Source organism: Vicugna pacos, chromosome 2 (genome assembly GCF_048564905.1).
Source record: "Vicugna pacos chromosome 2, VicPac4, whole genome shotgun sequence".
Lineage (NCBI taxonomy): Eukaryota > Metazoa > Chordata > Mammalia > Artiodactyla > Camelidae > Vicugna > Vicugna pacos.
Genome location: NC_132988.1, coordinates 94845983 through 94870544, shown reverse-complemented (window position 1 = coordinate 94870544; position 24562 = coordinate 94845983). Strand labels below are relative to the sequence as shown.

The following is a 24562-nucleotide window of genomic DNA, read 5'->3' as shown; positions in this document are numbered from 1 at the left end:
TTTTCCCTAAAACTTGAATAATATCTAGAAAATTTAAACATTTTAATGAATACAGTGTAAGACAAGATCATGATTGTTGTAGCTACTTTACTATTAATTTCTTAGAACTGAAAATTCTCATAAATGATAAACTATACTTTAATATGTCTTTGCCCCAAATTGTTTGATAGAATAATTGCAGCATTTATTGAGCATTTACTATATGCCAGGTGTTGTTTAAAGACCATTTTCTCATCATAACAACCTCAAAAGGTTGATCCTAGTAATTTTGATTCCACGTGACAAATGAAAAAAATAAATTTAAGATTTAGTAATTTGCCTGAGATCACACAGCTAGCAGGTGAAGGAGCTGGGATTCAGACATGGTGAGTTTGGTTCCAGAGGCACACTCAGTCCTTCCACTCTCTTCTCTGTTTGATACCCATCAGTGTACTTAACAGAACAGATAACAAGCAAGATTGAGTAAGGTGTACTTTAAAACTTCATTTAAATAATGACACTGAAAAAATAATTGCAAAATATGGTGGGATTTTGATAGGGACTATGTTGGAACTGTAGATCAATTTGGAGAATCTCAAGCCTGTAGTTGGTGAGGATTGCTGTTCTAAAAATCTTGAGCCTTCCAGCCATGAAGATCTCTCTCTCTCAGCAAAGTCTTACAGTTTACAATGTCTTAAATTGCTTTTGTTAAATTTATTTTTCAGTGTTTTATTATTTTAATGCTATTATAAATGCAGTTTTTCTACTTCATTTTTGGATTGTTTGTTGTGAATGTAAAGAAATACCATTGATTTGTATAGTTTATTCAGTGACCTTATTGAACTCATTTATTCCTTATTGTATTTTTTCCTCTGAATTTCTCAGGATTTTCTACATATAAGATCTTGTCATCTGAGAATAAAATTTGTTTCCTTTTCAATCTAGATGCTTTTTAATTTTTTCTTCACTGCACTGGCTACAACCTCCAGTAAAATGTTGAATAGACATGATAAGAAAGTGTTTCTGAACAAAAATATGAAAATGAATATATGTATGTATATGCATGACTAGGACATTGTGCTGTACACCAGAAATTGACACATTGTAATTGACTGTACTTCGGTTGGAAAAAAAAAAGTGTTTCTGATCATAGGTGGAAAATATTCAGTCTTATGCCATGAATGATCACCACAGCAAGTCTAGTTACAACATGTCACCACAAATATATTAGTTATTGACTATATTCCTCACATTGTACATTTCATGCCTGTGACTCATTCATTTTGCAGTTTGTATCTCTTAATCTCCCTCACCTATTTCTTTCTTTCCTACATCCCCAAACCCCCTCTCCTCTGGTAATCACCTTTTTGTTCTCTGAATCTATAACTCAGTTTCTGTTTTGTTATGTTTGTTCATTTGTTTTTCAGATTCCACATACAGATGAAATCATACAGTATTTGTCTTTCTCTGACTTATTTCACTTAGCATAATAGCCTCTGGGCCTGTCCATGGTTGTCACAAATAGCAAGATTTCATTCTTTAAGGCTGAGTAATAGTCCATTTAGGTTGCTTCCATATCTTGGCTATTGTAAATGATGCTGCAGTGTACATAGGGGTACACATGTATTTTCTAATAAGTGATTTCATGGTTTTTTTGCGTAAATTATCACATGGAATTCCCTTATCACATGGTAGTTCTTTTTTTTTTAAGGAATCTCCATAGTATTTTCCATAGCGACTGCACCAATTTACATTCCCACCAGCAGTGCACAAATGTTCCCTTTTCTCCACGTTCTTGCCAACAGTTACTTCTTGTCTTTTTGAGAGCCATTCTGACAGATGTGAAATGGTATTTCATTGTGGTTTTGATTTGCATTTCCCTGATTAGTGATGTTGAACATCTTTTCATGTGTCTGTTGGCTGTGTGTCTCCTTTTTACATCTTTTCCTAATTTCTTAAGATAGAATCCTAAATTACCAATTTGATACCTTTTATTTCTGCTGTAGGTGTTTAAAGATTTCTTTCTAACCACTGCTTTAGTTGCACATCATAACTTTTCACATGAGTTTTCATTTCATTCAGTACAAAGCATTATGTTTCCCTTTGCGCATTGTTCTTTTATGCATGAGTTATTTAGAAGCATGTTGTTCATTTTCCAGTTATCAAGAGGATTTTCCCAAAATTCTTTGTTACTGATTTCTAATACAGTTCTATTATAGTTAGAGATCATACTTGTTATGATTTCAGTTATGTTAAGTTTGTAAGACTTGTTTATGGTCTAGTATATGAGCTATCATTGGATCATTAGACAAGATTGTGTGTTTTGCTGTCTTGGAGTGGATTTGTTGTAAGTGTCTGTTAGGTAAAGTTGTTTGTTAGTATTGTTCTATATCCTTGTTGGTTTTCTGTTTAGTTTTTTCATCAGTTATTGACAACAGACTATAGAAATTACCACCTATTGTTGGAATGTCTGTTTCTTCTTTACTTCTGTCAATTTTTGCTTTATGTATTTTGGGGCTCTGTTTATGAGTGTGTATACATTTGTAATTGTTATATCATGGCTCTTTTTTTCTCTAGTAATATTTTTTGTCTTAAAACCTATTCTGTCTGATATATTTAATCTGCTTTTGTTTACTTTTTGCATGTTATATTTTTCTATACATTTGCTTTCAACCCATTTGTATCTTTAAATCTAAAGTGTGTCACCTCTAGACAGAATATAGTTGGGTATTGTTTGTTATCCAGTCTCAGTCTGTTCCTTTCCATTTGAGTGTTTATTCTATTCTTATTTAAAGTAACTGTTGAGAGCTTGGATCTATTTCTGCTCTTTTGCTATTTGTTCTCTACATATCTTATGTCATTTTTCTTCATCTCTTCCCAGTTTACCCTCTTCTTTGTTAAATATTTTAGTGTGTCCTTTTAATTCACTTGTTGTGTTGTTTTGTATATTACTTAGTAATTTTTTAGTGTTTTAGGGATTACTATATATATCCTAATTTATTACATTTTACTTTACATGAATACTAACTTAATTCTGGTAAACTATGAATACATTGTACCATTATAGCTTCATTTTTTTTTCCTTCCTCCTTTCTGTAATTTTTGCCATATGTGTCTGTGCATGCATGTGTGTGTTAAAACCCAACAGTGCAGTGTTGGAATTATTGCTTTATAACTGTCTCATGTTATTTTCAAGAGCGTATAAAAGAATAAAGAAAAAAGATATTTTTATAGGATGTTTTATATATACTTACATGTTTACCTTTTCCAGTGCTCTTCATTCTTGTTGTGCATCTGCTACCGTCTGATGTCATTTTCTTTTTGCTACAACAGTTTCTCTCAATCTTTTTAAATTCAGTGAAGTCCTTATTGTCACCTTCTCTTATTCCAGTATCACCTAGTTATTGTCACCTAGTTTTATTCCAATATAATTGAAAAAAAATTTGTTAAGATAGAAAGCCTGCTGTTTTGATCTACATGTACATTGTGAAATAATTGCCACAGTCAAGCTAATTAACATATTTATCACCTCACATTGGTACTGTTTTTTTTCTTTTTTGAAAGATCTACCATCTTGGCAAATTTAAGTATACAATAGAGTATTATTAACTATGATCACATTGCTCTAATTATGTCTCCAGAACTTACTCATCTTGCATAACTGAAACTTTGTACTCTCTGACCAACATCACATTTCCCCTACACCCAGCCCCTGGCAGCCACCATTCTACTGTTTCTATGAGTTTGACTGTTTGAGATTCTACACGTAAGTGAAGTCATACAGTGAACGTCTTTCTGTGTCTGCTTATTTCACTTAGAATAACGTCTTTCAGAGCTTTTTTTTTTTAATGTAGTTTTGTTGGCTATAGAATTCTTGATTGACATTTTTTTCGGTACTTGGACTATCTTTTCATTGCTTTCTGGCTTTCATTCCTTCTGATGAGAAGTCAGCCATTAATTATATTGCTGTTCCTTATATGTGATGAGTCAATTTTCTGTTGCTGCTTTCACAATTTTCTCTTTATCCTTAGTTTCAGCTGTTTGTGTGTACAAATGTAGACCTCTTAGTTTTTATCCTGCTTGGGTTCTTTGAACTTCTTGAATATGCAGATTAATGCTTTTCTTTCAATTTAGCACATTTCGCAATTTTCTTCCATTTTTTTTCCTTCCTTTCTTTCTCCTTTCCTCCTGGGATTCTCTTGACATATGTTGCACTACACTTGATACTATCCCACAGGTTTCTGGAGCCTTGCTCATTTTTCTTTCTTCTTTAAAGTCTGTTTACCTTAAGTTCTTTGAATATATTTATAATAGCTGTTTTGAAGTCTTGGTCAGCTAAATCCAACATATAAAACCACTCAGGGACAGTTTCTATTGACTGACTGCTTATTTCTCCTGATTATGTCACATTTGCTTTGTAATTTCCTCATTTTCTGTTGAAAACTGGGCATTTTTGATAATACAGTATAACAAATCTAGATTCTAATTTTCACCCTCTGAGTGCTGTATATTAATTTATTTGTGGTTTTGATTTGTTTAGTTTATTTACTTGGACTAAAGCTGTGGAATCTGTCAGCCACAGTGTGGGCTGCTGAGGTCTCTGCCCAGTTATTTGATGTTGATGATGATAATGAAGTAGCAGCGGCCTGGCTTCTTAGTGGTCCTCACTTGTCTGCATGGCTTGTTCCTTGGTGATTTGTAGAATTTCTTCTCAAATATCTCTATAAAGGAGTAAGGCTTCCACTCTCTGCCAGTGGATCTGTGTGGGTTGGGAACACATGCAAAATGCTAGTGTTTTAGTCTATCCCAGATTTTACTGCCACAGACCTTCCCATGTTTCCACTGTCCACGTACATGGCTCAAAGATAGCCAGGAGCATGTGACTAGCTTTCAGTCTATCCTGTGTTTGTAGGTAGACTTCCTATCAGCCAGGAATTTGCAGAGAGCTGATTAAGGTTCTCCATGGCCATTTATTTCCTTGATCTCCTTGTTAAATGTGGGTAAAGCCACAGGCTGGGCTAGCTGAGCCACTGGGCTCCCCCCTTTGTCTAGTTCTGACACCACTACTGCTACTGACAATACTGACAGACACAGAGTTTTCCCATGCTCAGCTCCAAATCAAGTGAGTCCTGTCTGGCAGTGAAGTTACTGATGTTCACAGCCTGACCTCTCTGACTCTAGGAAGGGGAGTAGTTAAGGGGGGATGGGAGAAATCCCAGGCAAGAATCTCATGGACTTTCACTAGTCTTACCCAAAGTTCAGTTGTTTTTCATTAATAATCACCTCCCAATTTATTTTATACCTTTGGTCTTTGGTAGATTTACATTAAAATGCTTATTTTGACAATTTTATCCAGTTTTGCTATTGATTTTGGGGAAGAATATTTGCTAAATCAGCTCCTCACTGTGCCATACCGTATCAAATATTTTGTGACATCACCCCAGATTCACACATCAGCATTAGTGCTGTCAACATAGTCAACTATTACTTAAAAATGACTTTGGATTTACCTTTATGAAGACACATTAATTCTTTGGTTGGGTTTAATTTTATTATAATAGCATCTATTTGCTCATTAAATTATTGAGTACTGACTATGTGCTGGTGTCTGATCTAATTTCTGTGATATAAAGATGTATGAGAAATCCCTGCCTTCCATGAATTCTTAAATCTAATGGAGGAGATAAACTAAAAATAATGGTAACAAAGTACAATACTTGATGTTATATAAGGGTGAGCAGAGTGCTATGGAGTGACCTGGAGAGGGCATGCCTGTCTCTGACTAGTAAGAGTTCACAAACTGTGCTGCCTTTGCCTGGGATTCAGGAGGGTTGGAGTCTGCCAAGCAATGGAGGTGCAATATTTAGGGAATTCTGAGCATGTAAAGCAGTATGTCTAAAGACAAGGCTCAGATTCAAGTAATATCTGAAAAACACTCTGGCGTGTGCATGGTAAGGAGCAGTAGAAGATAGAATTTAGGTAGGAGAAACATTTACACCTGCTGAACATTCTGGACTTTATCCTCTGGGCCACCGGATGACAGCCAAGGTCTTTAATGATCAGATTAGCTTTCCCTTTTGTTTTGTCTTAGAATTCATCTCCAGCAGCTCTGTGGAGCATCAGACTGCAATGAAAAAAGACAGATAACAGGTCAGTCAGGTAGGAGACTCTGGGACTTTAAGGGTTGAGAGATGGTGAGTACCAAAATAGAGAACAGCCAGATTCAAAAGATGTTTAGGATAAAATTGACAGGATTTGGCGACATTGAAATAAGGAATGGTGAGTGTGATTGGTTGGGCACAGAGGACTTAGGGGGCATGGAAAGGAGACAGCCTCTGGGAAGCTGCCAGACAAGAAATCAACCAAACAACAACGAAAGTTGGACATGATGTCCAGGCGAATCATTGGCTAAAGGGCAGGGTAAAGAAGGAGAATCCAGGCAAGAGCAAACATACAGAAACTTGGAAAACCAGGCTGGAATGATGCTTGTAGGTGGATCCTCAGTAAGTTTTCTGAGCTGCCAAGAGGGGAATGACTTTATCTGCTGTCCATACTCAAGTTTGGGTGAGGTGGGGGCAGTAAGAGGTTCCAATCCAACATGATCATCTTGGCACTCTTATTTTTAATAAAAATTCGGAATTACTCTAAACCCTTCTTCAAGTAGAATAATGATATTGATTGATAATTCTCCTCCAACTAATGTTCTTCCTGCGGGTAACTCAGATACGGCACAGAGACTGTCATTAACTCTGAAATCATAGAGGAATTATTTAAAAAGCAGCTCTTCAAAAACCTAATAGTGCTGCCAAAGTATTAATGCATCTTTTCAAAGCATTAAGCAGGTGGGCAGATACAAATGGATGCAATGACTATAAAGAATAAATGATGATATACCTAATTTTGATCTACACTTTTTTTAAAGGTCCCTTTTTATGTGTGACATTCTGTGACTTAATTTCTCCTGTCCATGACATTCTCTTGGTTTTTAATTGCCAACCATCCGGGTTTGCTGTCAGTTTGAATCAGGTTTTTTACATAATTAAGCCAGCCTATCTATCACCCATCATAATTAATCCATTCAATTTTAATTACTTTTCCATTTCCAGAGTCAATCATCCTATATTAATACAAATATAGGAAAATATGTGTCATTTTTGTAATATAAGTAATACTACAGAATGCCTGTCATACACTTCCCTCACATTTTTAGAAAGGTTCAACCTAATTTGATAAAATATATTAGTATTGCATTGCCAGAAACACAGAAACCAGAAATCAGTATTTCGTTTCATTCACTCACTTCATGAAGCCGTCTTTCTAAATCCCATCACTTCTTCTGCAGAATTTCACAGTCTGGGTTCTGTATCCACCCAGTGACACCCAAGAGGGCTTTCTGTTTCTGGAAGTAATTGCAGCGATGCATCGTGTGTCAGCTCATTTTTGTCACTGGTGCCCGTGTGGGGTTTTATTTACTTTTTCTGTAATTGCACCTGACTCGTATCTCTGGGGATGCAGCAGTGAAAGAGAAGAAGGTTCTGAGTTCCACTGAGTTCACATGGCAGTGGAAGAGACAGACAGTAAACAAATAAAAATCACCAGTCATGATGAGTAGTGTGCCAAGAAGTTCAAGAAGGTGATGTGATGGAGAGTGGTTCTGCAGCCGTGGAGGGCTCAGAGAAGGCCTCTCTGAGGAGGTGGCATTAAAGCTGACACTTGAATGACAGGAGATGCCCTGAGATGATCCTAGGACTAAGCATTCCAGGAAAAAGTCATCCCTAGAGCAAAGGACATGAGAATATAATCCAGGAACCAGATGAACACCGGGGCTGCTGGAGTGACATGAGCAGGGAAAGTGGCAAGAAGTGAGCTTAGAGGGGGAGAGCATTCACGGTGAGGAGTGTGGTCTTCATTCTGAGTTCCATGAGGAGCTGCTGAAGGGCTTTAAACCGGAGGGTGATGTGATCAGATTGACATTTTTAAAAGATCAGTCTGACTGCTCTGTGGAGAATGGATTGAGGGGGGCAAGTATGGAAACAGCAAGACAGGGTCCAGATGACAGAGGAGTCTGGCTTGCACCCGGGGTGCAGAGAAGTAGACTAATTCAGGATTTGTTTACAGATAGATGGAGCCAGAGAATTTATGGATGGGTTGGTTCTTGAAGAGTGTGTTATAGAAAGGGAAAATCTGTCACGGATCACTCAGATTTTTGTTGTCTGTTTCATAAATACTAGGATTTCAACACCCCTTAACCATTCCGGAAAGTTACTGCGTTCATCGTTCTCCAGGATTGATTCTTTTGCACAGCTGCGTGTTCTCCATGGTTAGCGCAGACCGTGGCATTTGGCTCTCTAGATTCAAATCCGAGGTTTCCAACTTAGTGGTCGTACAACCTCAGGCAAGTCTCTTAACCCCTTTATATTTGTTTCCTCTTATAAAAAAGTGGACTAATCATGTTACTGTTTCCTAGGATTATTGACAGCAGTGACTAAGAAAATATGAATAGAAATACTTAGCACACTGCTGGTCTACAGCAAGTACTCAGTAGATGTTAGTAATAGATTCTTTGTTTCTGTCTTGCCCTCCTCACTATTGCACATTCCCATCTCAGTGCCAAGTAATAAGAGTTAAAATAACATTTTGAAGAAGCAAATAATTTCTACTCCTTACCACTTCATAATTTTTTCATGTATTATTTGGTTCTATTTTTTTTTTAGAGTATCTCAACAATAATCCTTGTTTAATATATTCCCCAATTCCACATCTGGCAATATGTCTTCATTTGTAAATTGATGTTTTGTTTGGGTTTTAAACATCTGGAGCCTTTTAGGGAGATTGAATATTATCAGCTTTACTGTGAAGTTAGTGTTTTCAGCCCTTAAAATGGGGTTGGGTGTTGGGGGTGGGGGGGTGGGCATCTGAGCCCAAGATTAGATAAATCATGGAAGAGCTTAATCTACTGCCTCCATCGGAGCCACGGCAGCACGTGGGCCATGCTCAGGTGTGTCCTCCTCGGCTGGGTCCTCCTGCTTTCCCTTTGGACTCGGGTGCATGTTGGCTCTCCCGTGGGAAGAGACCCTACTTGTTTGGCTCACAGGGTGATCCAGAAGACCTTGTATTGAATCTTGGATCCCATGTAAACACTGGTTCCCGTCACTCAGTCTGGCTGCAGCTACATCTTAGACTCTCAAGATCGGTTGTTTGCCTCTTAAAACAGGCTCAAAAACAGTAGGAAAGGAGAGTAGGTCAGTGTGGCATATGGTTGAGTTTGCATGGACAGATTGCTTGAGAATAACGGGCACAATCTTTTAAATTGGTTCCTTAGTTATAAATGTGGTATGCAGCTGTTTCATAGTTTTGGCTGGGATTGAGGTACATTTAGCAATTGGTACTTTTCATGAGATAACACATTAACCTAATTTTTCAAAGCTCTGCTTCTCATCTCTCTCTCTGAAGTTAGTTGGGTGAGGAACAGACTCTCTTTGCTATAAGCATCTTACAGCATCAAAATTGACAAGGAGCGTCGTCCAGCGCGGGTGGCCTTGGAATCCTTTTCTGATCAAAGCAGTCAGCATTAAACACATATATATTCTGTGGTTCTTCTGGTTTCAGGTTGTCTATTTCTTCTTGTATTTTTTAATGACACAAATAATTTCAAAAATATTTTATTTCAAAGATTTTACACACTGTGGCACAAGTGAAATGATCCCCTCTCTGATACAACAGGTCCCTGAGTCCAGGGTGTGGGCTAATTAAACCGCTGGCAAATCCAATCCACTGGGTGTGGAATCTGCTTGTTTGAGATGTCAGCTCCCACAATGTGTCTTGCCTAACTATTGTGCTCATTGCATGGATGCTATGTGGAATCTTGCAAAAGTAGCAGTAGTTGTAAATACTTTAGGAAATGATGATGGTATAGAATGATAGATGGGTTTTTTTAGAAATCGGTAACTAGATTAATCAGTGTGTCTCTGTGTGTGTTTTGAAATGTTTACACTTAATGGGGTTAAAACATCTGATAGCCCTACAAGTTTTCCTTCTACCTCTTCCAAAGACAGTGTGGTTGTGGCTATTTCAGACCTCCATGTGAGGATCTTACATAGGCATAAAGAATCACCAGTGAATTCTCTGCCAGCATCCACAGAACTTCCCCGGGGGGCTCCCATCCATCCTGTGGGATTCTTGTGCATGCCTGGTAGATCTCAGCTCTGCTTTCTCTGTGAAGAGCAAGTCTCCTCCAGCAGGCAGTATCCCATCATTTCACAGTACAGGACCCCAACTTGATTACATTAATGTTTCTTTGTAAGCTTTCTTTTTTTCCAGAAATATATACATATGTGGATGTAACTCACTTTCTATTTGTTTGCTTTTCTACCACAGACACGGGAGCAGAAAGACAGGCACTAAGAGAAAATGTGTATCCTAAACTGAGAGAATTCTGCAGAGAAAACTATGGATTAGAATTTCAGGTAATTATGCAATTAATTTCATTTTTAATTATATCAGCTTAATAATGTTTGTTTCTTGTCACAGCTTGGCTGTTATAAAAGACAAATTTTAAGTGCCCCCCCCCAATTTAATTTTTTAAGCATAGTTGAAAAGAAACACTGGAAATAAAATGGAAATAAAGGTATTTAGTCATTTTTAATGTTCTGCACTTTTATGCTCTGCTTGTTGGCCCCTACCTGGTATTGGCTCGTCTTTTTCTTCGAACATGTTTATTTGGTTGTTTTGATGCTCTTAACTATTCTCAAAAAATTGAAGGTTTCGGAGCACCTGCCTTTAAGCTAGGATCTCTAGAAATGTTATACATGTAAAAATTGGGACCAACTTTCTCACAAGTATTTCTTTTTAGCAGCCTGGCCAGTCCTTGCCTTCTGTTCTACCTTTTAGTTTTTATTCACATTGTAGAAGTTCCTTTTTCCTGAGCATTTTGGGGATTTGCCATTTACTAAAAAAAAAAATTATTCAGCCTTTCAAGAGACGGTACCTGTGCGTGTCATTGCTAAAATTCATAAACATATGGGCATTTGTAGACACCAGTGATTGGCCACCTAATAGAAAAGTACTAGGAGACATTGAACGTATCTTGGAGATCCAAAAAATTTTAAAGTAAATGGTTCCTGCAACAGATAGCATTATTTTGTCAGAATTTTTCAACCTCATTTACAATGGACATCTGAACTCTCCAGTGCTTTCTCAACTACGTGTTTACATTGTGAAGTAAGGAATATGGACTAGAGGTTCGTGGTGTAGGTATGCAAAATGTGCCGTTGTTAACAGAGGAACATTTCACCCTTTGTTTCCTCCTGAATACAGCTGACCCTTGAACAAAGCAGGGGCTAGGAATGCTGACCCTCCACACAGTTGAAAATCCACAGATGACTTTATAGTCAGCCCTCCATGTCCACGGCCCCCCATATCCGCAGATTCAACAAACCATGCATCCTTTAATACTATAGCATTTATTGAAAAAAAAATCTGCACATAAGTGGACCCACACAGTTCAAAGCCATGTTTGTTATTCAAGGGTCAACTGTGTATATTTTATCATGGTATACTTCATAATGCCTTCTAATGTGACACATAGAATAATAGTCTCAGAATGACTTCAACCCCAATACATAGTGTCAGGCAGCAGCCAGCCATTATGACACACATGTTGAATAGTCACCATTTACTTGAAAAATGGTAAACCTAAGTTCCTTGTTGTGAGCTCAGCACTGCTTTCTCTGAGGCATCGGGTTCTGCTGATAACATGGTCTCAACTGTTATAAAAATTCTGGTATGTCAAGATTCCCAGGACTTAGACATTCCCTGGGTACTCAGTTACTATAAAGAAATGTGTCCAAGCATATTAATCCCATCTTTGAGTTTGGGTTTGCATCCTTTTTGTCAGTAGAAGAAGGTTGAACTTTGGAACAACCTCCATAAAACATGGTATTGATTGGGATTAGTTGAGGAGAAAAATGTATTTCCCAAATTATAAGTAGACACAGGAGAAGACAGATAAAGCCAAAGGAAAACCTTAGAAGGCCAGGTCCACAGACTAAATTGATGGCAAAGATCATTCCAGGCAAATGTATTGAATCAGTCACTGAGATGCTGGACAGCAGTAGAAACAACATTGGACAAATTATGACATGGAACTGAGCCCCAGCTCTTGACTATGAGTGACTTAACCCACCACCGGTCCTTTAGTTCAGTGTCTAAAATGGGCGTGGTGACAGCTTACACACCTGAGGTTTTGTTGAGAGTAAAATATGCTAGGTTGCATTTGCTTCCCACCTTCTAAGCTCAAGTATATAGTATCTGAATCAAAGAATATATTTTTAGTATAGTCTTTTTTGGTAGGTTGATTATAGACCTCCCTGAGTCTATGTTTTCTAGAGAGATGGTTCTTTTTCCTCAACCTTAGCAAAATGTACCAGAAGCTTCATGACAAACCAACTTACCCATACAGTATTCTGGATTCCGTCCTTATACATTGGACCCAGGACAAATGCACTCCCTGGAGTTACTCAGATGCACCAGTCTATGTTGTGCTTTCTTGCCTTTGCTGTTCTCGTCACCTACAGTGCTTTTCAATCTGGTTCTCCACTTCCTAGGTCCTACTCATTCTTGAGACTCTTCCTACCTGATCTTAAGTCATGCCCCTCTTCTCACCCACTTTGCACCTGTGTGTCCTCTGTTTTGTTCCTTGAACACATCAAGCTCATTCCCATTTAAGGACCTTGCCCTGGCTGTTCTCTTTCTGTAGGAATGCTCACCCTCTCCTGTCACATGGGTGCTTTCTTATTGTCCTTCAAGTCTGAAATGTCACTTCCTAGAGTTGCTTCCCTAAGGACCCAAACTCGAGTCACACCGTAGATGTGCTCATTTACATCATCCTGTTTTAGTTTTTTTTTTTATTTGCATAGCGTATGTCAGTGTTGGAGATTTTTCTTGTTTACTGATTATTGGCTTGCTTCTTGTCTTTCTTTCACTAGATTATAAGTTCTGCAAGACCAGGGACTCGTCTGCCTTCATGACAGCTACATTCTTGGTCCTAGAATAGTGCCTGGCATGTAGTAAAACTCCATATGTATATGTTGAATGAATGAGTGAGCGTACAAATGAATGAAGTGTCAGCCCAAACATTACTTGCTTAAAGAAACCTTCTCTGATTCCCCTGTCCCTCCCAGGTTATGCCATGTAACCTCCTCTTTGCTGCATCCTGTGTCTAACTCCCAATCATTCATCCAGTTCATTCAAAAAGTGTTTGTTGAACACTGGAATTTGACACAACATTGTAAAATGATTATAAATCAATAAAAAATGTTTAAAAAAAGTGTTTGTTGACCATCGACCACATGCCAGTCAGCATTCCAAGTGCTGGGAATACAGGCGCAAACCAATCAGACCCTCTTCTTATGGAGTTGCCAATATTGTTGAGAGAGGCAGATAATAAATGATAAATTCTAGTGTGAGAGATGCATTTCATTGAGTAAATGCTTTTAAGAAAAGTAAAGCAGAATAAAGGGAGGGAGGGAAATGCCAGGTAGTCAGAGATGGACCCAGTAGTAAGACAGCCTTTGAGCAGAGACCTGCAGAAAGGGATGGAGCAAGTCATATAGACGTTTTGGGAGGAGAATTCCAGGCATTGACAACCAGGAGTAGGGTCTAGGGGGGAGCGTGTTTAGAATATTCTAGGAAAAATAAGCCAAGTGGGAGTGGGGTAGAGGGAGTAAGGGAAATAATTATAGAAGATGACATCAAAGTCTGATCACACTGGACCTTATGAACTAAGATTAAGGATTTAGAATTGTACTGAGTAAAGAGGGAAAGAGTGACATGATTAATGTTTAAGAGATTCACTCAAGCTTTGTGAGGGGACTGGAATTGGGGGAGAGGAGGGATGGCAGAAGCAAGAAGACAGTGCAAGTACAAAATGATGTTGGTGAGGACTAGAGTGAGCGTGGAGATAAGGAGACATCTGGTTAGGTAACTGTTTCATCGCCCGTCCGTAAGGTCTAACAGTTCTCAGGACTGGGATTCTGTCTTATTCCGCTTTCCCAATGATTAGTCAAGTACCTGGCACATGGTAGGCCACTTAGGTAAATCTTTATTAAACTAATTTGACAGACTGTGGAGTTACATTTTAAGCAGGGCCATAGACTTCTATCTGCTTGCCTGTTTGACAAACTGTTTTCTAGCATTTCCTCTATTTTTTTCATTTACGCTAACATTTAATGAAAAGGCACCAGCCTCTCTGATTACGTGAATTTCAGCTAGTTCTGTGTGTAACACACGTGGTTGATTGCTCAGAGGTGGAAACACTGAATAGAAAGAAGCTCAAGCCTACTCAGAGCAGGAAACACGCTCAGAGAAGGACGAGGTGCTGAAATAATGTTATTTGATTTGCCAGTGTTCAGTAGGTGCCCTTGGCTACAGAGAAGAGGATAGAAAGGAAGAACAGGGGAATAAACTGGGAAAAATAAAGACAGATTTGGGGAAAAGCAGGTGGTGCAGGACCCAGTAAAGAAAGGGCCTGTAATTACATGCACAGGTGCCATCCGTCCTTGCTTTTCCTCTCCATCCGCCCTGCAGAGACCCTGATCCAACCCTCACTGCTTCAAAAAATTCGATAAACAAAGAGCATCTTAACTGACTTTGCTCTCTGTTTACGCACAACAGGTTGCAAGTCCTTGAGGGAGAGACTAGCTCTCACTTATTTTTAAGTCCCCAGGACCTGGAAGAGTGTTTGACATTTAGTGGGGTTTCATAAAGTGTGTTAAGCAGGACTGCCGACACCATCATCTGACTTGAGTTTTTCTATACATCACCAGGGTAACCTTACTTAAATGTCATGTTGTCAGTTCCTTTGCTTAAAATCTTTTAATATCTCCCTGCTGCCTACAGGGGTCCCTCTTTAATGTGATCCCTGCTGCCTCTCCTACTTCATCTGCCATTTTTTCCCAACATAAATACTCCATGCCAGTCAGGCCATCCTCGGCCTGTCTGTAGAGCGTGTCTTGCCGTCTGCTTATTCCTGACTGCAAAATCTCATTCGCTGATCTATTTCAGTTCTCCCCTCTTTTCAGAAATGTCCTTTCTCCTCTACTGCCTGCCCTTCCAAATCCAGCTAAAGGCCTAGCTTTCTAAGAAGTCTTTTCTGATTCCCAGATATCCCCCTGCCATGCCCTGAACTCCTATAAATCTGCCCCACCCCACTCCCACTGGTACCCTGGGCAGGAGTAAACCTGATTAGGACAAGGACCTCTGCAGGGGGTACTTGACTCATCTGGACACTTAGCTACTGTTCCTTTTCCTTCACCTTTAACATCCAGTAAATCCCAAAGACCTGTGGATTCCACCTCCCCTAATATTTCTCCAGTCTGTCCTGTCTGTATTATTGTCATCTTGACTATTGCGATAGATACTCTGCTGGTCTGTTTACCTTCATCTCTTCCTTCTTCTCCCCAACATCAACCTCTCTACCTACCTTGACCACCTAGTGCATCTGCCACACTGCTGCAGGGGTGTTTCTGAAATGCAGATCTGACTCTTATCTACAAGAAGTCTGCACTTCTTAGCATGGCATTCAAGGTTCTACTTTCCACTCCTGTCTACCCCTGAGGTCTTATCTGTCCCCTCCCCAGCAGGTGGCCTGTTTTAGCCTTTCTCATCTACATTCAGTCCCCAGCAGGTTCTTCCTCTTCCCTGAGTCCTCACACCCACTGGGCCCTCTGTATCGGGTGCCCTTAAATTGTCCCCCGTGCTGATGACTAGAAAATTTTCTACTTATTCTTTAAGAAATAGTGAACTTCCTTCTTTAAGATTCTGTGGTACTTTATTCCTAATCATTTAATTGCACTTGTCACATTGTTTTAATTACTTGTTTTTTATTGGCATATAGTTGATTTGCAATATTGTTTCAGGTGTACAGCATAGTGATTTGGTTTTATGTATACATATATCTGTATATATATATATATGTGTGTATATACATGTATATATATTTAGTCCTTGTTTGATTCTTTTCCATTATAGGTTATTACAAGATATTGAATGTAGTTCCCTGTGCTATACAGTGGAAAATTGTTGTTTATCTATTTTATATATAGTAGTTAGTATCTACACATCTTGAATTCCCAATTTATTCCTTCCCACCCCCTTTCCCCCATGGTAACCATAAGTTTGTTTTCTACGTCTATGAGTCTGTCTCTGTTTAATTACTTTTAAAATGTCCTTTCTCCAGGAACTAGGAGCTTATAGAGGTCAGAAATCACATTATTTATAATTATCACTAGTCTTTTTTAGAGTACCTGGTTCACATTATATACATAATAAATATTGGTTGATTAAAATGAATTTGTTGATTAAATGAGTAAGACCCAGAAGCTGAGACTCTAGACCAGTGCTGTGCAAAAGAAGTATAATGTAAGTCATAGATGCAAGCCATAACTGCAATTAAATTTTCTAACTACATTTTAAAAAGTAAAAAGAAACAGAAATCCTTTAAGAATCTATTTTATTTAAGCCATTTATATCCAAAATGTGACTTCAACATGTAATCAATACAAAAATTATTAATGAGTTATTTTACATCTTTTTTTATTTTAAGTCTTCAAAGTCCAGTATGTATTTTACACTCACAACATATCCCCATTCAGACTGGCTACGTTTCAGGGACTTGACAGCCATATGTGTCTAGTGGCTCCTGGGCTGGACTGCGATGTTCTAGATGGAGGTGGCGTCAGAGTGAGGTCATTCTAACTGGGATGAGAGCTGAGTGCCAGTGATTGACTCAAGCTGGTGCCCGCGTGTGAGGATCCTCATATCAGCATCTCCAGCTCTTTGCCCACCATAGTTACATGAAGATAATTCTGGTTTTTTGAGTGTTAAAATAATCTAAAATAGAACCCATCCTTTTCGCTTTTCCCAGTTACTCAATTGCTACTATTTCCCAGGCTCCAGACTTTAAAATCTTGGTGCATAGTTCATTCGTCACCCTTTACAAGCTGGACCCAAACTGCCCTGTTCCCACTGATTCACCTGCCATAGTGTTTCTTTAGAAATTCACTTTGTCTTTCCACTTCACAAGTCTCTGTCCTTACTCAGGCTCCCGTTTCTTAATAGCTGAGTGACTGTGGCAGTATTTCTGAATCTGTCCTTACCTTGGGTGTTTTTGTATTCTGGTTCAGACTGTACAGAGCTGCTCGAATAATCTTCTTTAAGTATTTACCAGATTTCATTCATTCTGAAATGCATGTTTTCCCACATTTTTACTTCTCAGAAATCAGGATTCATCTTACAAACAAATAGGTACATCCCAGTGCAATTGGCTGGCAGTGCATTTCTCTTTCAGTGGACTGTGCAACATTGGAGCAGTCTACTACTGGTGATACTAGATTCAATAAAACGCAGCACATTATGTCATGTGTGGGGTATACTGGAAACAGCATACATTTTTCTGTTAGAAAGACTGGGATTCAGATTCTCGGTCTGCAAATTACCAGTCCTGTGACTTTGGGCAGATTGCTTGATCTCTTTCACACTTAGTTGATCCCTCTGTGAAATGAATAGGATAGTGTTCATCTTCCAGGATTGTCAGGAGAATTCAGTGAGATAACACAACATGCCTGGCACGTGGAAGGCACTCATTTATTCATGTGCATTTTTCTTTTGCCTTTCAATACAGTAAAAGACTTTGGATCAAGGAATCTGTCTGTCTGAGGGGTCCTTAGTGTCTGGTGCAGAAAGAAGGGGAATTGGAAGAACACTGAAGAAATATCTCTTGCATCCAAGAAAGGATTATGTAGCAAAACAAAATCCTTGGAGTTCACACTATTAGCCTGAGAGAAGATTTCTCTAAATTCCTTTAATCCCTTCTTTAGTATGTCAACCAGTACTTAGGATTCTGCCCCTGGAGCTCTAACATATAGAGAAGAGGTCCCAGCTGGTTAATGAGGAGAGCAGGACTGACCCACCCGATGTGGTCTCTAGGAGAATGGTGGAAGGAGACAGGGAGGCGCAGAGTTCGCTAGACTTGCCTCGCCATCCCCTTTCTCTGAGTTCTGCTTCAGAAAGGGGAGGTAGGTGGATCGGTAACACTGAGGGCAGCTTGCCTCTGCTCTCTACTTAGGACTCTGGAAAAAGAGATCACCTTACAACAGTCACCCCCCCACCCCCGCCAATAGACCTGGGCACGGCTACATCATGACCAGGACAGCAAGAGATCAGGAGGTTTAAATTCCCAAGCTGCCCTCAGTTACTGTGTGTCCCATATGCTGAGTTAAGAGCCACTGTTAGTCTCCACCACAGGGAGAGGTGACCACACAAAAGGCCTGGGGTGAGAAAACTGGATGGAGCATGGGCCCAGGGTTTGGAACTTCTCATCCACAGCAGGGGACGGTGGCCTGGGTTGTCTGCAGAGCAACACCAGGCTCTGACCAAGCTGAGAGGGAAAGGCCAGTCCATGGATTACAACTGCCCCAAGCCCAAGCCATGATGCCCCCAACCAGCAGATGTCACCCGGGGACTGCTCCCTAGAAATCCACTTTTCCCCTTCAGGATAGGAGGCTACCCAGACATACCCTCCGGAAAAGGAGCAAGGGAAGGGGGGAGCTGTAGGCTTTTGAGAGAGTCAGCATCTTGATTCAAGAGAGAATAAGCACTTTAAAAAGTCCTCGAAAACATCACTTCAAACTAAGGTTTCAGCCGACTAGAACTGAGAGCTCACTTTATCCTGATAACCAGAGGACAGAGGCTTAGGCTGGAGATCCAAACTAGCTTTGGACAAGATAAAAGAAGCTACGTTCTCTAAGCACATCAAAGTCGTAGGCCAAGTGAAATTATGCGAGTCTTTTATTCGCTTGATCTTGCTAATGTTTACTGAACAAAATGATTACTTAGCCTCACACTGAAGGCTCACAATCAGTTGTGTTCAGTTGCTTCCCCTCCCCGGCCCTCTGTCCTGTCGAGCACGATCTCCTTCTCTGTACACATTTTTTTCTCCCAACTGCCTGCCTGCTCAGGAATCTCGGAATGCATTTTGCCTCCTGAGTTGCCAAAATCCGTCCTTGGCTTTCTAATTGACAGGCCGTGTTGTGATGCCCTTGGTCCTTTCTCCACATTGTCAACTAATCACTCCTTCTCCATTTTCTGTTAATCAAATGTATGCTGCTTTCTAGAGGGAAGTGCATCTCCCCTCACTGAATCACACATCATTCCTCTCAGGCCAGCGCTTCAATTTGTCTGGCTCACTTCGCATTTCAGTTCTGTCCATCAAAGCCTGGACAGGGCTTACCAAGTTGATATTCTGTAAAAGTCTTAGAAGCCTGTTACCTCATCCTTCTCCCTTCCATGGGCCAGTTTATAAAAAGGGGGAAGGAAGATTAATAGAGAAGATAAAAGGGAAGGAAAGGACTATATCATCATTGACCTTCCTTGCTCCTGTTGAATTGTAAATATTGGCTCAACATTTCTGCAGTGTGGAATGTCTCTTCAGGGATCCTCGGGCCTGACTTCCCAAGATAGCATTACTGGTCCTCCTTTCCTTTGTGCATATAGGCAATCTTATATAAAGCAGTCGCATTGTGGGAAACTCCAGAGTTTGCTGAATATTTAGCACAATTTATTCTGCTAAATTGTGGCTGTTTGATTACCCGAACTCTAGAAATCACCAAAAAGATTAGTCCCTCAATAAACAGAATGAGAGATCCCCATTTGCAGGTCACCTCTAAGTGTCCCAGTGGAGTCCAGTTACCACGAAGCCTTTCTCCAGTTTCGAACACAGGGTAGCTCTTTCCATCATTTTCTGTCTCTGATGGGAAGGAGAGGAGACCTTATTAACAAGTCCCTGCACAGTTAAAGAACTCTTATTTAAGAGGTCCACTTTGTCAATATTTAGTTATAAACCACTGAAAAAGTAACTTAAGCTAAGTTCTCTTATTTGTAAAGCAAAGTGTTTCTTCAACCTGATCTTGTTTCCTTCCAGCTCCCAAAATGATGATGCTGTGAGTGGATCGGCGGGCAGGCCGGGTCCCGATCGGCTCGGTGTGGGCAGGCCGGGTCCCCTGCGTCTTTGCAGTGCTCTTCTGTCTAGAAGGGCCTCTTACCCTCTCTGAAGAGCAGTCTCCTATGCACGTATCCTTCAGGTCCAGGCTTCTGTCTTGCTTCCTCACCGATGTCTACCCAAATCCCCGGGGTAGATTAAGGTGCTTGCTCCCATGGGCATCACTCATTTATTCACAGACATTTATTGAGCCTCTGCTCTGCATCAGGCTGAGTTGAGGGTGCAGTGGATGCCATAGTGTTGAAAACAGTCCCTGCCCTCATGGAGTCTAGTTTCACAGAGAATGTAGTCATCCACAGGGGCCAGGGTGATGCTTGCTGCGGAGGAAATTCAGGGAGCTCTGGGCGTGCATAATGCGGGGGTGAGGATGCCTCATCAAACCTAGAGGCATCAGAAAGGGCCGCTGAGGACCTGATGTCTGTGCTGAACTCTGAAGAATGGGTCGATGGAGATGGCCAGGTTAAAAAATATTTCAGTCAGAAGGAACATTCATAAGCAAATTTGGGGAAGGAACTTTAACATTACATAGTACTCACTGCCTGCCAGGCACTTACTCTCAGCACAGTGTATACATGAATGTGCTTAGTCGTTGCTGTGAGCCTAGGAGGTAAGTTCTATCTTCCACATTTCATTCAATAAGGACACTCAGACATATAGAAGTAAGTAATTGCAAGAGATCCCACAGCTAATAAATGGCAGAGTCAGAATTTGAACTAAAGCAGTTTGTGCCAGTGCCTGTGCTCTTAACCACTGTACCAAAAAGCCTATATTCATACATTCACAAAAACTGATAGAGATAGGTGTAGGAATGTAAGTACAAGTGTAATGTATACATGTAAATACACAGACTCACACATACACATGTTACACACGCACGTATTTGAGGAGTATGTGTACAGCCAGAACCTGACCCATGAGGGAGAACATGGCATCAGATGAGTTTGGAGAGCTGGGCAGGGACTAGGTGGTGGAGGATCTCGCAAATTAGGTCATAGCTTCTAGGCACTGTCGTCAAGGTGACGAGAAGCGCTGTGAAATAGTGTGAACAGCCCAGGTTCAAATCCCACCTCTACTACTTGCTACTACCTGTGTGATTTCAAGCAAGTTGCTTCTCTAAGCCTCAACTTTTTCATCTATAAAGCAGGGATAATATTTCTGTCTAGTCCTAAGTTTAAGGAGTAAATAAGTTACTCTGTATAGTGTCTGGAAGAATGAAAGGAAATCTTAGCTATGGCGATCAGATTTGCATCTTAAAAAGACGCCGCTGCCTGCAGTGTAGTGAACAGATTAGAAGAAGCAAGTACGGAAGCAAGGGGCTAATTAGGGAAGCCCCCGAGTGACACAGGCACGCATACACTCAGGCTCCCTCCCATATGGTGGTTGCTGAAATCCCGCCGACAGAAACAGAGCCAGCTTGGCTTTTTCACTCAGGCACACTGTTTGTTTGTGGCCAGGTGTCCTGCCCCGAAGGAAGTTGGTATCCAGCTGCACCTGGGTCCGGTTCCTTTATGTGGCGAGCTCAGACTCCAGCACAGACTCAACACAGATGCTCAGTGGCGCCTGGCTTGCAGCTTCTCTGCCTCTAAGAACTCCTGGTACCTTCTCTCCGTCTCCAAGTTCATTCAGCCTTGACAGTCAGAGGTCCTGCCCTTGTGAAGGGCTCAGTTCTTCCTTACCAGCACACTGTGACTGTTAGGGCTGTCCAGCAGCTGAAGATCCAGCACACAGAGGCTTCAGGTCTGAGCTGTTAGTCGTCTTTATGAGGCTTTGGATGAAGCCTCATCCTACCTCATACTGTTGGATCCTCTTTCTTTCTGGTGATCGTGTGTGACACTAGGACCAGCCAGTTCTGCCTGGGCTCGATTTAGGACCTGATTTTCCCAGAAATGTCTATCTTAGTCATGCTGCCATACAGCCTAGTCAGATTTGTCAGGACCAAGAGAAAAATTGCAGGTGACCTAAAGTCGTCAGCGTTTGCCATTTTTCTAGTAAAAGTGTTGCCGTGCATGGTGTGGACCTCAAGAGGAGTTTTTTTTTTTTTCTTGCACCCCATGCATCTGGGGACAGTCATTCTAAGTAGAGCAAGAATTGCCAGATCTATAAGTATTTACTTACTACTGGTAGACAATATCTGACCTAGGCTGAGGTTTAAGACTCCTCCCTGCTTACTTTCTCCTGAGATGAGCATTCTGGTAACAGGACGCAACTACTAAAATATAGTTGAATGAGTGCTGTCTTCACTTCTGTGTTGACCTTGAAAGTTATGTCCATAGCACAATAATGTCCTGTTCAGAGCTTTCTGGACCTGCTTTGTGTTCTTTTGAATATTTTCAGTGGTGGCAGATATAAGAATAGATTGTGATTATTTTCAAAGAGTTAAAGGTCTTTTCAAAGCCATATCTTACAAACATAAAGGCCAGGGAAGTTAAAGAAATGTCATTTTAATAAAAACAAACTCCCAGCTATAAAGTGATGAGAGTTTTTTCAACACAAAATGAGGTAATTCCTACAGAGGAAGTGCCCTGAGCAATAGCAGAATCATTGGAATGAGTGCGTAGCCTCCCATCCTAATAACCTGAACAGCCTTCGTTTCAATAGTGTGTTTGTTTTAAAAGCAAAATCAGACGTATTGTCTCTGCAGTTGCATTTTCGTTTTGCATTCAGTTAATGTCATGTGGCAAAGGAAAATTGAGAAGGAAAATATTTTGGAAAATATAAGCCTCTGAAGAAAGAAATGGCCATTATGAACTGAAATTTGACCTTTTTTGTTTTGTTTTGGTAAAGTGTAAGGTTATTATTTGTTTCTTACAGGTTGCTTTATTGATTGTTCAGGAATCTTGGTATTTCAATGATTATGTCTAATTTCAAGCAGCAAAATTTGTTAGGGCATTTAATTGCTGGCTTTTTGTTTTCAGACCAATTCAGCACTTTTTAATAAGCATGATAAATTTGCTTCCCTAAGAATATTTTTAAACAAGTTGGATGGTTTTAAGCGAAAAAAGATCAAATCAAATTACTTTCCTGAGCTTTTATACTTAATGATGAAATAAGTAAAGGCACAGAAGATGTGCTGTCAACAAGGTGGTATTCCAATAAATAGTAAATTAGAGTCCAGTGTCTGCAGTGCCTGGACATTAGGCCAAAAGCTTAAGCTTAATTTTTTAAAGTACGTAATAAATCTTGTCTCATTGAGCACTTTGGGTTCCAACTGCTTCTTGCCAGTTATTGATCATGTGGACAGAGGCGTCTATTTGCCCGTAATGGTGTTTTGTGTTGCATAAGCTAGATGTTTCATCTATTTATTTCATCTTTATCTTCACAGTTGCTTGATTTTATTTTTCATCATTTTCCGCTCATAAAGACATTTGAGAAAGAACAATATAAGGGAGAAAAGCTGGAAGTAAGAGAATATTTAAACAAAGCTACTAAAGCAAGGGGACATGGGTTATAAAGGCCTGGATAAAGGCAGTGGTGGCCAAACTTTAAGGAAATGACAGATGCACGGACTATTATAAAAGACTCCCATAGGTGGCAAATAGATCATGTGACGCTTAGGCTTCTGTTTAAAAATATAAATGAAAGCCTTGTTTTGACTTTTACCCTGGTCATTCGATCCACATATATTTAGTTAGATCTTAGTGCTTAGCTCTTAGTATACTAGGTGCTTGACTTAAACATATTCTGTTCTTGCACTCAATTCTGTGAGTAGGAGATGTAAGACCTGTAGAAAATCACAGTACAAGCTAGAAGTGCAAAGTCTCATTGAGTTATAATTCAGTTCACATATCATAAAATTTGCCCATTTAAAGTGTACAGTTCAGTGGTTTTTAGTGTATTCACAGTTGTATAAGCATTACAAAGTCAATTTTAGAACATTTCCATCACCCAAAAAAGAAATTCTGTCCCCTTTGGCTGTCACTCCCTAATTGTCCTATTCTGCTCTCTCCCAGCCCTAGCCAACCATTCATCTACTTTTTGACTCTGTAGATTTGCCTAATGTAGACATTTCATATACATGGAATCGTACAACCGGTGGTCTTTTGTAACCAGCTTCTTTCACCTAGGATAGTGTTTTCAAGGCTTAGCCATGTTATATTATGTATCAGTACTTCATTACTTTTTATTGCCAGAAACTACTCCATTGGGTGGCTGTATACCACATTTTATGTATCCATTGATCACTTGATGAATACTTGTATTGTTTCCACTTTTGGGCTATTATGAATAATGAATGCTGTATGAACATTCATGTACAAGTTTTTGTCTAGACATAGGTTTTCATCTCTCTTGGGTGTATACCTAGGAGAATTGCTGGATCATGGAGTAACTGTCATACTATTTTATATTCCCTCCAGCTGTGTATGAAGTTTCCAGTTTCTCCACATCCTTATCAACACTTCTTGTTGTCTTTTTGATTATAGCCATCCTAGTGGGTGTGAAGTGTTAATTTCATTGCAGTTTTGATTTGCAATCCCCTGATGACTAATGATACTATCTTTTCATGTGTCTATTGGCAATCTGTATATA

General features: G+C 39.8%; 1 protein-coding gene across 1 annotated transcript in view; it reads left to right on the top strand.

Annotated features, from left to right (window-relative positions):
• NWD2 (NACHT and WD repeat domain containing 2) overlaps positions 1–24562 on the top strand; it is a 163343-nt gene that overhangs the window by 54351 nt on the left and 84430 nt on the right. Inside the window, exon 2 of the mRNA XM_072945334.1 lies at positions 10357–10445. Within this exon, the coding sequence (XP_072801435.1) occupies positions 10357–10445 (89 nt within the window). The remainder of the gene's footprint in view (positions 1–10356; positions 10446–24562) is intronic.